The 11672-nt window shown below is 47.5% G+C and overlaps 1 protein-coding gene and 1 long non-coding RNA gene across 5 annotated transcripts; one reads left to right on the top strand and one right to left on the bottom strand.

The window, feature by feature from the left end:
• Nucleotides 1-4715: 4715 nt before the first annotated feature.
• Nucleotides 4716-10847, bottom strand: jtb (jumping translocation breakpoint). Of its 4 annotated transcripts, none has more exons than XM_030063717.1 (7): nt 10637-10847; nt 8257-8632; nt 8055-8095; nt 7812-7897; nt 7500-7579; nt 5879-6054; nt 4716-5842 (listed from the first exon to the last, which is right to left on the bottom strand). In XM_030063717.1, exons 2-6 carry the CDS (start codon nt 8343-8345, stop codon nt 5898-5900), a joined length of 453 nt encoding a protein of 150 aa, XP_029919577.1. In that variant the 5' UTR covers nt 8346-8632; nt 10637-10847; the 3' UTR covers nt 4716-5842; nt 5879-5897. The 4 variants fall into 4 exon arrangements, with proteins under 4 accessions (XP_029919577.1, XP_029919575.1, XP_029919574.1 ...); XM_030063715.1 differs by having other exon boundaries at nt 4716-5846; nt 5883-6054; XM_030063714.1 differs by having other exon boundaries at nt 4716-6054.
• LOC115367800 (uncharacterized) lies at nt 9981-11279 on the top strand. Its single transcript, XR_003928958.1, has 3 exons — nt 9981-10096; nt 10195-10335; nt 10495-11279. It is a non-coding gene; the product is annotated as an uncharacterized LOC115367800 (long non-coding RNA).
• The last annotated feature ends 393 nt before the right edge of the window (nt 11280-11672 follow it).

Here is an 11672-nt window from a genome sequence, read left to right as displayed (position 1 = left end):
CACAGAGAGCCTGACGAGCCCCGCGGCCCCGTCCCGTCCCGTCCGTCAGCTCTCAGAATAAAAGAGGCGGCGGCGGCACGCCATGTGGCTCAGCACGACATCACGCTGACATCACACTGACATCACGCCGCTCGCCTCCCTCACACACACACACACACACACACACACACACACACACACACACACACACACACCCTTACCTCTCTGACGCCCGGCTGCTCACTTTATTTCTAATTAATTAATTGATTAATTACAATTTCTTGGAATTGTTTTGGAATCATTATTTTCTTGTTGTCTTTTTTTTTTCTTTTCTTTTCTTTTCTTTTCTTTTTTCCCCAGGAGGTTCAACTTGAACTTGAACTTTTTTGTTTGTTTTGTTTAAATTAAAAATAAAAGTTGAACTGAAGCCAGTGAAATGAAACCTCGTTTGACTTCACCTCAGAATGTCAATGAAGGCCATGATTTGAAGAGGTGACAGCTAAAAAAAATGAGTGTGTGTGTGTGTCTGTGTGTGTGTGTGTGTGTGTCTGTGTGTGTGTGTGTCTGTGTGTGTGTGTGTGTGTGTGTGTGTGTGTGTGTCTGACATTACGTGGCGCGGTGATAATCTGGCCTTTCCATGGCGGCGTCTCTCTGACGGGGCAGATAAGCGGAGACGTGTCAGTTCTGATGTCAGTCTGAACCAAAAAAACACCGTAAAGGGACATTCCAACATTTTGGTCAAAATCCACCCTTCTTCCTTTCCCCGTCCTCAGACTGAGACCAGATGTTGGACACCGTCTCCACCTCTGGACGTCCAGTGGTTCAGCTCCTATGGGTAGCATTTCCTGTTAGCTTAGCATAAAGACTTGAAGTCTATGGGAGTCGTTAGCCTGGCTCTGTGTATTTCAGTGTGAATTAGAGCTGCTGCAACACACAGCAGAGAATCTGAGACAAACAATTTACAAGATTTCAGTGGTAGATTTAAAGTGTGTGTGTGTGTGTGTGTGTGTGTGTGTGTGTGTGTGTGTGTGAGTCAGCTGACCTGCAGCAGAGCAGTCAGGACGTCCCGTCATGTGACTTAAACCTGTTAAGGAGGATTAGTTTGTTTCCTCTCTGTCTCCTCGGCGACTGTCGCCTCAGAGACGAGGCGGAGCAGCTGATTGGCCGCTCACATGAAGATGAAGATGTTGTTGTTTTTGTTTTTGTTGTTGTTGTGTCTGCTGGACGGCGTGCGGGCCAGCCTCCCTCAGATCCCGGCGACGCCCGGACCGCCGCCGCGCCGCCACACAGCGGGTCAGAGCACGGGCCTGCCAGGTGCATTCTGGGAAAGTCAGAGGGTGAGTCTTTGTGTCAGAGCTGTAGCAGGAAGTCAGCTTACATACACACACACACACACACACACACACACACACACACACACACACACACACACACACACACACACACACACTCACACACACTCACACACACACACACACACACACAGACAAACACACACACACACACACACACTCACACACACTCACACACTTCCTGCTCTGATGTATCTTCACAGTTTCTCGTGCAAACTGTTGAATATTTTTCTTTTTTCCTTTTCCTTGTTTCTGATTTTTAATTTTATTTTCATTTTTTAAACATGTTTTCACTCTGACTTCTTTATTGTTACTTTTCTGGATCGTTTTTCTTCTTTTTTTTAATCTTATTTATTTATTGTCACAAAAACAATGTTCTGCTGATTATTTTGCGTGTTTTTCGACTCCAGTATTTTTTTTCCCTATTTTTCTATGTTTCTGACGGACTGACAGGAGGTGACAAATCATTGACTGAATTCATAACAGAGGTGATAAATCATCTTGTGAATTCATAACGGAGGTGATAAATCATCGTTTAAATTCATAACAGAAGTGATAAATCATCGTTTCAAATCATAAAACAGAGGTGATAAATCATCTTGTGAATTCGTAACAGAGGTAATAAATCATTGTATGAATTCATAACGGAGGTGATAAATCATCTTGTGAATTCATAACGGAGGTGATAAATCATTGTATGAATTCAAAACGGAGGTGATAAATCATCTTGTGAATTCATAACGGAGGTGATAAATCATCATATGAATTCATAACGGAGGTGATAAATCATCTTGTGAATTCATAACGGAGGTGATAAATCATCATATGAATTCATAACAGAGGTGATAAATCATCATATGAATATATAACGGAGGTGATAAATCATCATATGAATTCATAACAGAGGTGATAAATCATCATATGAATATATAACGGAGGTGATAAATCATCATATGAATTCATAACAGAGGTGATAAATCATCATATGAATATATAACGGAGGTGATAAATCATCATATGAATTCATAACAGAGGTGATAAATCATCATATGAATATATAACAGAGGTGATAAATCATCGTGTGAATTCATAACGGAGGTGATAAATCATCATATGAATTCATAACGGAGGTGATAAATCATCTTGTGAATTCATAACGGAGGTGATAAATCATCATATGAATTCATAACGGAGGTGATAAATCATCTTGTGAATTCATAACGGAGGTGATAAATCATCATATGAATTCATAACGGAGGTGATAAATCATCGTTTGAATTCATAACGGAGGTGATAAATCATCATATAAATTCATAACGGAGGTGATAAATCATCGTTTGAATTCATAACAGAGGTGATAAATCATCATATGAATATATAACGGAGGTGATAAATCATCATATGAATTCATAACAGAGGTGATAAATCATCATATGAATTCATAACAGAGGTGATAAATCATCATATGAATATATAACGGAGGTGATAAATCATCTTGTGAATTCATAACGAAGGTGATAAATCATTGTGTGAATTCGTAACGGAGGTGATGAAAAGCGTTCGAGTTGTTTTGATGAATTTGACTCTGATCTGGTTTGAAAGTGAATCTGATCGTTTAGTTTCTTGCGTCTCTTCAGAACGAGCTGATCATGTTGATCGGTGCAGTGTTAATCAGTTATCACTGAGCTTATTGACCGCTGTAGTGATCAGCTGATCAGCCGTCTGCAGCCTCGTTTGATCCCAGCGGCTCATGAATTGATCCCAGATGCTTCAGGTGGCTGATTGATCAGCAGAGCAGCACTGCCCGCCGCTCGCGTCTGATTGGCCGGTTTCTCTCCGGCAGGTCTCAGGGTCGTCTGGCCTGCGGGGAGAATTCCCAGCCGGCCCTGAAGGCAGCGCGCACACTTCACTGCACCACCCGGTCGACCGGCTGCCCGGAGTGTGTCGCCGCCTGAGGAGACGCAGGATCACACTGCTGGTGAGTGAGTGTGTGTGTGTGTGTGTGTGTGTGTGTGTGTGTGATCTGTGAGTGCAGTAGAAGAATGGACTGAAGTGAAGTCAAATTACTGCCTCAGAAAGTTACAGATACTAACAGTAACATGAGGAAATGTAATCATTACTTCTTCCTGTGTGCATGTGTGTGTGTGCGTGTGCGTGTGTGTGTGTGTGTGTGTGTGTGTGTGTGTGTCAGTGTAACACTGAGAGGTTCTGCCGGCTGCAGCTCGGCTCGCGGCCCGGTCAGCTCTGCCGCTGCCCCCGGGGCTCCAGGTGCCCCCAGGTGTTCCTGAAGAGCCTCTGACCTCTGACCTCAGCTGCCTCCTCCTCCTCCTCCTCTTCTTCTTCTTCTTCTTCTGTGAAAACCTGCAGCGCTGAACATTCTGACCTGCAGGTGAACTCCACCTGACGCTCACATCTTCTTCTGTTTTCATATTTGGGTTCATTGCAGTTCACAAGCCGGCCAATCAGAGACCTGCCAATCAGAGGCCGGCCAATCAGAGCCCGGCTGGTTCCAGTCAGGTTCCTCTAAGAACCAAGTTGCTGGAAGAACCTTTGGTCCTCTGGTTCGGTTCCTGTGTTTCATGAGAACGAGGCTCCACAGGAACCTTCTGTGCAGCTCGCTGATTGGACGGCGCTCCTCACCCGTTTCTTCTTCGGTGGTGTTTCCTGTGTGGCTCCTTCATCCTGCTGCACCCAATAAAACAATCACAAGTCAAACTGCTTCCTGTTTCAACAGGAAATACAAGTCAAGAAAATAAGAGTCTGTTTAGAGAACATGAGGAGCTGCTGGTGTTTTGCTGTGAGTGTGTGTGTGTGTGTGAGAGAGAAAGAGAGTTGTGTGTGTGTGTGTGCACGCGCGCGCACTGAAATCAGCTGGAAAGAAGAAAAGAATCACCATCTCACACACATTTTAGTTTACTTTATATTTATTGTCATAGCCTCCTGGTCTTTTATTGTGACAGAGCCCTCGTTCTGTTGTCTGTCAGCAGAAACAAACAATAACAACAACAACAACTGATATTTACAGTCCAAATGTAAAACTGAGAAATCGTCTGGAGAAACGCTGTGAGACACACACACACACACACACACACACACACACACACACACACACACACACACACAGGCAGCCTCCGTGCTGCTGCGCTGCGTTCAGGTCCCTCTGAGTTTACGGGAAACAGGAGTCAGCAACAGGAAGCAGCCGAGTCAGCAGAAAAATCGAATCAAAATTAATTTTAAATTCAGAATCACGAAAAATATACTGTCAAACTCTATGATTTATCAATTAAACTGTTTTAAAAATGACACCTCAACACGTCTTGTGCTGTTTGTGCATGTGTGTGTGTGTGTGTGTGTGTTATCAAATTCCTTACATCAGACTTCAGTTTGTAGTTTCGTGGCTAAAAAATAAAACTGTTTGTATTTAAGGAGAAACATCAGAACATTTTTAGTTTTGTATTTTTTTTTTTAAACTCATTTTCCTGGCCGTCCTGCTGTTTCTCAGCTCGTTCAGTTTCAGGTTGCTGAGGCTGAACATGAGAGCTCGTCAGGTTTCAGCCTCGTTTCAGGTTCAGTCAGATTCACAGCTCAAACTGATGAACCTCCTGTGACGGTTCGCTCAGCAGGATGCAGCCGAGTCCCAGAGCGACCCAGAGGAGCCATTTAACACAAAAAGAACAATAATTATGATAAAATGGGAAAACAGTTGCGAGGTGTGGCCACTAGATGTCGCCAGCGGGCGCTGAACGTCCTGCGGGACGTTTAAGTTCAGGTGGTTTTTGTTTTTTTTTTATTTGCTGCAGGTTTCAGAAAAATAAAAACAAGTTTCATTTGTTCTTCATGTTTTTGTGCAGAAACGAACAAAACAAATGGAGAGCAGCAGGAGAGCGAGCTCATTTATTCCCTCCTGATTAAAGAAGTCACACACACACACACACACACACACACACACACACACACACACACACACACACACACACATTAGGATCATGAACGGCGCAGCAGTTTGTCTCCAGTCGTCTTTCATTTTTATTCACACTGCAGAAGAAGAGCCGGCGCCGTCTGTTGCACTTCCTGTGTGGTTTAACTTTATGGAGTTCCAAGCAACAAGCCGCCATTTTGGATCCAGGCGTTCCCTCCGGTGGGGAACGAGCGGCAGCAGCACGCCGCCGTTTTTCCACCTCCGCTGACGGGACCTGAACACAGCGTCTGGGACCCCGCCCACTTCAAACCGGTTCAGTCCAGTTTGATCAGGTTTGCTCCAGTCAGTGCTGTGTACAGTACAAACACCCTGCGACGCCATTTTGTGCCTCAGCTGCTCCAGTTTCCACTTCCTGTGAAGAGCGTGGGGACGCAAAACCAGAGAGGCAAAGACTGTCCACATCCCCCAGCTGGTGTGTGTGTGTGTGTGTGTGTGTGTGTGTGTGTGTGTGTGTGTGTGTGTGTGTGTGTGTGTGTGTGTGTAAGACTGCGTGTGAGTGTGAAAGTGTGGCTGTGAGAGTGAGTGTGTGTGTGTGTGTGTGTGTGTGTGTGTGTGTGTGTGTGTGTGTGTGTCAGGTCAGTGTGTGTCTATATGGACTCGATCTGCCGGCGGACTTTCTCAGAAGCCAGTCGGTCCAGCGAGCGTTGCCGGGCAACCACCAGCAGGGCGAAGAGGACGGTCAGAGCCAACATGGCCGCCTCGAACTTCCAGAACAGATGTTCCTCCGTCACCGCAGAGCGACAGCTGAGAGAGAGACAGAGAGACAGACAGGCAGACGGGTTAATGCAGCAGCAACATGTCTGTCTGCTGGTCTGAGGTCAGCATCAGATCGTCTCTGAGCTGATGTGTATGAGGCAGATGTCATCATGTAACGTACGAATCGACCAGTTTTTGGACCACGAGAAGCCCCTCTCTGGCTGTGGGCATTTTTTAGCTCTTCTTTCTGAGACCGCCACCGCCTCACACTGCACTCAGGGCCGTTTGCTCCGTATCGTGCTGAAGCAAAAATGCCCCCCTCCCCAGTCCCCTGCTGGCCTGCACTCACATTACAGCCCAAACGCACCCAAGTGCGACTGCCCCCGGTCGCACGTCATCACGCTGAAATACGACAACAGGCATGTTCCAACGTCATCATAAATCAATATAGTTCACATACATTCATCATGTCTTCCTTTTAAAATACATTTTTGTTTCTTTTAATCAGCTGGCTGCCACATTCAACCGGCCGGCCCACCTGATGCCGGCCGGTTGGTATATACGGCACAGACTGCCATATATACCTTTCATCATAAATCAACTTTTGTTCATATGCGGTTGCAGCAGCACCACGGACAGCGACACAGACAACATGGTTGATTACTGATTGCGCGACGCGGCCATTCGCCGGTAATCGAGCTGCGCATTAAACGATTTTGCGGAGGCAGGAGGAAAGCTGCATGATTTACGTCGTATCCACGTTCGCCCGCTGCGTGTGTGACCGTGCATGTGCTCGTGCATGAATGCCCGTACGGTGCTGGAGCACACCCCTTCCAACCGTGCCAGAGCGGGGGAAGTGTGCTGTATTCAAGCACGGAACACATGCAAGTACAATACATGTGTATTTGCTTAGACCCCCAATATTAGACGAGAGCGTCGTTTCAGGGCATTTTCAATGGAAAAAATATCGTCTTATATTCAGATCAATACGGTAAATCCATCATTTGAAAATGACCCTGTTAACTGTCCTGTATCTGTCTGCTGCCACGTGGCTCCTCCCCCCTCCAGGCCCAGCCCGTTCACTCCACATGTCTGTGTTACACCGTACGCTGGAGATCTGGCACGGCGCCGCAGACAGCCTGTCTGTCTGCAGTCAGCCCTGCAGACAGACAGGCTGACAGACAGACAGACAAACAGGCAGGCTGACGGACAGACAGGCTGAGAGACAGGCAGGCAGGCAGACAGACAGGCTGAGAGACAGGCAGGCAGGCAGACAGACAGGCTGACAGACAGGCAGACAGACAGACAGGCTGACAGTCAGGCAGACAGACAGGCAGGCAGGCAGGCAGACAGACAGGCTGACAGACAGGCAGACAGACAGACAGGCTGACAGTCAGGCAGACAGACAGGCTGACAGACAGGCAGACAGACAGACAGGCTGACAGTCAGGCAGACAGACAGGCAGGCAGGCAGGCAGGCAGACAGGTTCTCACCTCTTGAACTCGTCCCTGCTGGACTTGGTGCAGTTCACCTTCTCAATGAAGCCGGTTGGAGCGCAGACCGCCCACGACCTCTGAGCACAGAGAGACACGTTAACCTTCATCACCATCATCATCATCATCATCACCAATTTTCAAATTCCCCACAAACTGACCCTCGGCCCTGAGCGTCGTGTCTCTGCAGCCTCTGAGGCCCAGACGTTATGAAGTCATTTACCAACATGACAAAGTCTTTACCTTCTAAACTGTTTTTGTTTTTTTTCATGTCCCATCAGAGCAGAGAGGACAACAAACACACACACTCACCGACTGGAAGGGGGTGCAGCGTGAGCACTCTGACGTCACCACGAAGTCCTCCATCATCCAGCAGGCACTGACCACCGGCCTGGAGGCTGCACACACACACACACACACACACACACACACACACACACACACACACACACACACACACACACACAGCATTAGTTTCACACAGGACAGAAGAAACGTTTCTGTAAGAACAGAGTGAGTGAGTGTGTGTGTGTGTGTGTGTGTGTGTGTGTGTACCTGCTGTCTTCTCCTCACTGAGCAGAGACGCTCCAAACACCCTGAAACACACACACACACACACACACACACACACACACACACACACACACACACACACAGGTCAGAACAACACATCCTCAGTGGTCACCACAGCAACAAGCCAGCATCTCGGTGTTGTCGTTCTGTGGTTCTGTGCTGGAGGCTGCGGCGGGACACCCACCTGAGGGAGACCAGCCCCCAGAAGAGGGCGTGCAGGGCGAGCGCCCGCGGCCTGCAGCAGCCCACCGGCAGCCGGCACTCGCTGTCCATCACCCGGCTCCGCCCCCGGCCCGCCGCCACGCTGACCGCCTGCTGACCGCCTGCTGGCCCGCTCACCGCTCACCGATTATCGACCGGTTATTGATCGCTTTACTGACCGACCGACTCGTCCAGCGGCTCGTCTGCCGTCCGTCTGATCCCGGGTCAGCTCAGGGTCTGCGGGCGGCGTCTCGGTCCGCCCAGCAGCCGGTGCAGCAGTCAGAGGAGGGAGTGAGTCCTCTGTCACCGAGTAGTGCAGCTCTGCTTCACATTGTGATCCCGGCTGTTCAGAAACAAACCTGCAGGACGGACGATCAATATTTTACAGACGGAAACTGAACGTGGCACATTTATCATGAGAGGGGAAAGAAACAATTCACTAAAGTATCACAAGTGTTTTATGATTTTATGACACTAAACTTCCTCTCAGCTCAGACTGAGCACTCAGCAACATGGAGGGCTAAACTTACTACTCTGACACCTGAGCAGCATCACACTCCTCAGTCTGTGATGCCGCCCAGCAGGTGAGCCCACCTGAGCAGCATCACCTCAGTCCGTGATGCCGCCCAGCAGGTGAGCCCACCTGAGCGTCAGTCACACTGTATCTGGAGACGAGCTCGCCGCTGTGCTAACTGAGGAAGCTGCTGCAGCACTAACCAGCTTACACACTCACTGGGCTAAAGCCAATTAAGACCCTGCTCTGTGTGTGTGTGTGTGTGTGTGTGTGTGTTGTAGCTGCAACACACACACACACTGTCCTTGTGTGTTGGCATGGAAGCTAAAGCCCCTTTCACACCGCTCTCTGCAGCTCAGCCAGACACTGATCTGACCTTTCATCATTTTAACATTTACAAAAAGCTTTCATTTCATTTTATTACTACTGATAACATTAACAATAATAATAAAAACAACAAGAGTTTATGTAGCGAATTTTCTGTTTGTTTGTTTTTAAACCAATGTTCCAATGTTTTTTTTTTTGTTTGTTTGTTTTTTTTTTAAAATCAACTTAATTGTCTGTGGTTTCATGGCTGAAACTGTTTCAGAGTCAGATCTGAACACTGACGTGTCGGCCTGGGAATCAGCAGAGGCCCCATGATATAATATGATATGATATGATATGATATGATATGATAGATGAATAGATTGATAATGTCACGATGCTGAAGTCACAATATGATGGCGTTGCAATTTCAAACATCTGGCCTGATGCTGAGTTTTGAGATTTATTACCTATTTTGAACTGCACCTTCTGTCCCCAAATACAAACTGTCCACATCTGTTTTGCCTGATAAGGTAAAGTTTTCACTCTGTTCATCTGACCTCGGTCATATTTGGCCCGGACTGACCAGCTCTGTCACAGAAACCTGTCAGAGATGCTGCTGCGATTCGATATTGATGCACAACATCCTGCGACACTGTGCTGACAGAAACACAAGGTGAAGTGAGCATTTCCTACATGTCTGCGTCCTGTCTCCAGTCAGAGACGTTACAGTGAAACTACACAGCAGATCCACTGTGAGAGCCACTGGACTCGAACCCGAGCAACGGCCTGCACACGGCTAACCATTAACTTCAATCAATCAATCAGCCAATCAATCAGACTTTATCTGTAGAGGACTCTGCACGCCACAGAGAAACCCCCTGTGAGGGAAACTAACCCAGTGCAGGCAGCGTCCACAGACCCAGCAGGAACAAACAGACCCAGCAGGCCTCCAGTTAGTCCGTTATCAAAAGAAGGGAACAAACAAACATAAAATAAACAAGTAAATAAAACCTCAAACAGTAAATAAATAGGAGATATTTCACATAAAAGGTAACCTGAGGCTCGGCAGGGAGAACTGACTTTCTGTTCTGACTTCAGGGAGAACTGACTGAACCTGCGGGTTCCTGCGGGGTTCCTGCGGGTTCCTGCGGGCGCAGAGCGGGTCTGCGGGAGCAGGGAGGAGCGAGGCCACCTGGACGGAGCTCTAAACCGAACAAACAGCTGCTGTTTACCGTGTCGGTGAGCTAGCTTGCTGTTAGCAGCGGGCTAACACAAGAAGAGCTGAACTGAACAGCGCTGCCTTTAGCATGTTAGCCAAGGAAGCTAATCACGTGACTGCTGTGTGTGTGTGTGTGTGTGTGTGTGTGTGTGTGTGTGTGTGTGTGTGTGTGTGTCCAGGTGAAGCTCCGTAACGTCAGGCTCGACGCGTTAGCTACACAGCCGGCCAGCTGTTTGGGAGCTAATGCTAACAGGCTAACTGCGTTGTTGTAACGGGCCGCGGGGAGCTAACGGCTAACGGCTAGCGGCGGAGGGCTCTCACCGGTCAGCCGCGGTCCCGGCCGGCGTGCCGCGCGGAGGGAGACGAGCCGCGGAGGAGAAGTAGTCCCTGTGCCGGTTGAACCTTCCCGCTGTGTTGTGCTGCGGCCGGACTCCGGGCTCTCAGTCTGTCCGCTGCTCTGTGGGCTCCGAGCGGGCCAGCGCCATCTGCAAAACACCGAGAACCCTGAGGAACATCACTTCCTGTGCACCACTTTCAAAATAAAAGCTCCCGCAGACAAGACACCCATGCTGCAGAGTTTGTTGGTCCAGCATCTCATGTGTTTAGTCTCCACATCTGCATGTTCCCGACCGGAGAACATCCTCAAGACATTTATATGGATAAATTAAAAAAAAAAAAAAAAAAAAAAAAAAAATCAGTTGTTTCTATCCCCTCAGCTGAAGATTAGAAGATTATAAGATATCTGAGGAATTCAGACAGTTTATAGAATATTTTCTCCAATTATTTTTCAGTAAAATTGCTGGATTTAATTTTCTGTTAGTGTGTGCGGACACTGCCGGAGCCCCTGTAGCACGACACACACACTTTGATGCACTGCATTATTGTTATTATTTTGTAATATATTCTATCCATAAGATGATTTGGCTTAAAAAAAAAAAAAAAAAAAACATATTTGACTGCCACTGAAAATTCAAATATATCATAAAATCACAGTTTGGTAAAAAGCTGTCAGAGTGACTCTGGTTGGTTGGAAAGTTTTTTTTCTCTCTTTTCCCTACATGTTATTATTTGTTTGACATTTATTTTTCATAATGTTTTCATACTGCAGTAGGTTTCCAGCAGCTTTGAGAAATGTGACATGTAGACTTCATCCACCTGACCTCAGTTTAACCAGGTAAAGGAGAAAAGCAGCGGTCACGGTGCGGCTCCTCTTTACTTTGTTTTAGTTTGAATCCAGGGAGGCGCTTCACCTCTTTTATTTTTTATTTTATTTTGAAGGGGAGCTCCCTGAGCTTCCGGTCCTGCTCGGCTGTGACCCCGTGACCCCGAGCAGCTCGAGCCCTGTTGGCACTGGAAA

This window comes from Myripristis murdjan, chromosome 11, assembly GCF_902150065.1.
Source record: "Myripristis murdjan chromosome 11, fMyrMur1.1, whole genome shotgun sequence".
Lineage (NCBI taxonomy): Eukaryota > Metazoa > Chordata > Actinopteri > Holocentriformes > Holocentridae > Myripristis > Myripristis murdjan.
Note: the sequence above shows the minus strand (reverse complement) of the source record. Positions and strands in the feature narration are given on the sequence as shown.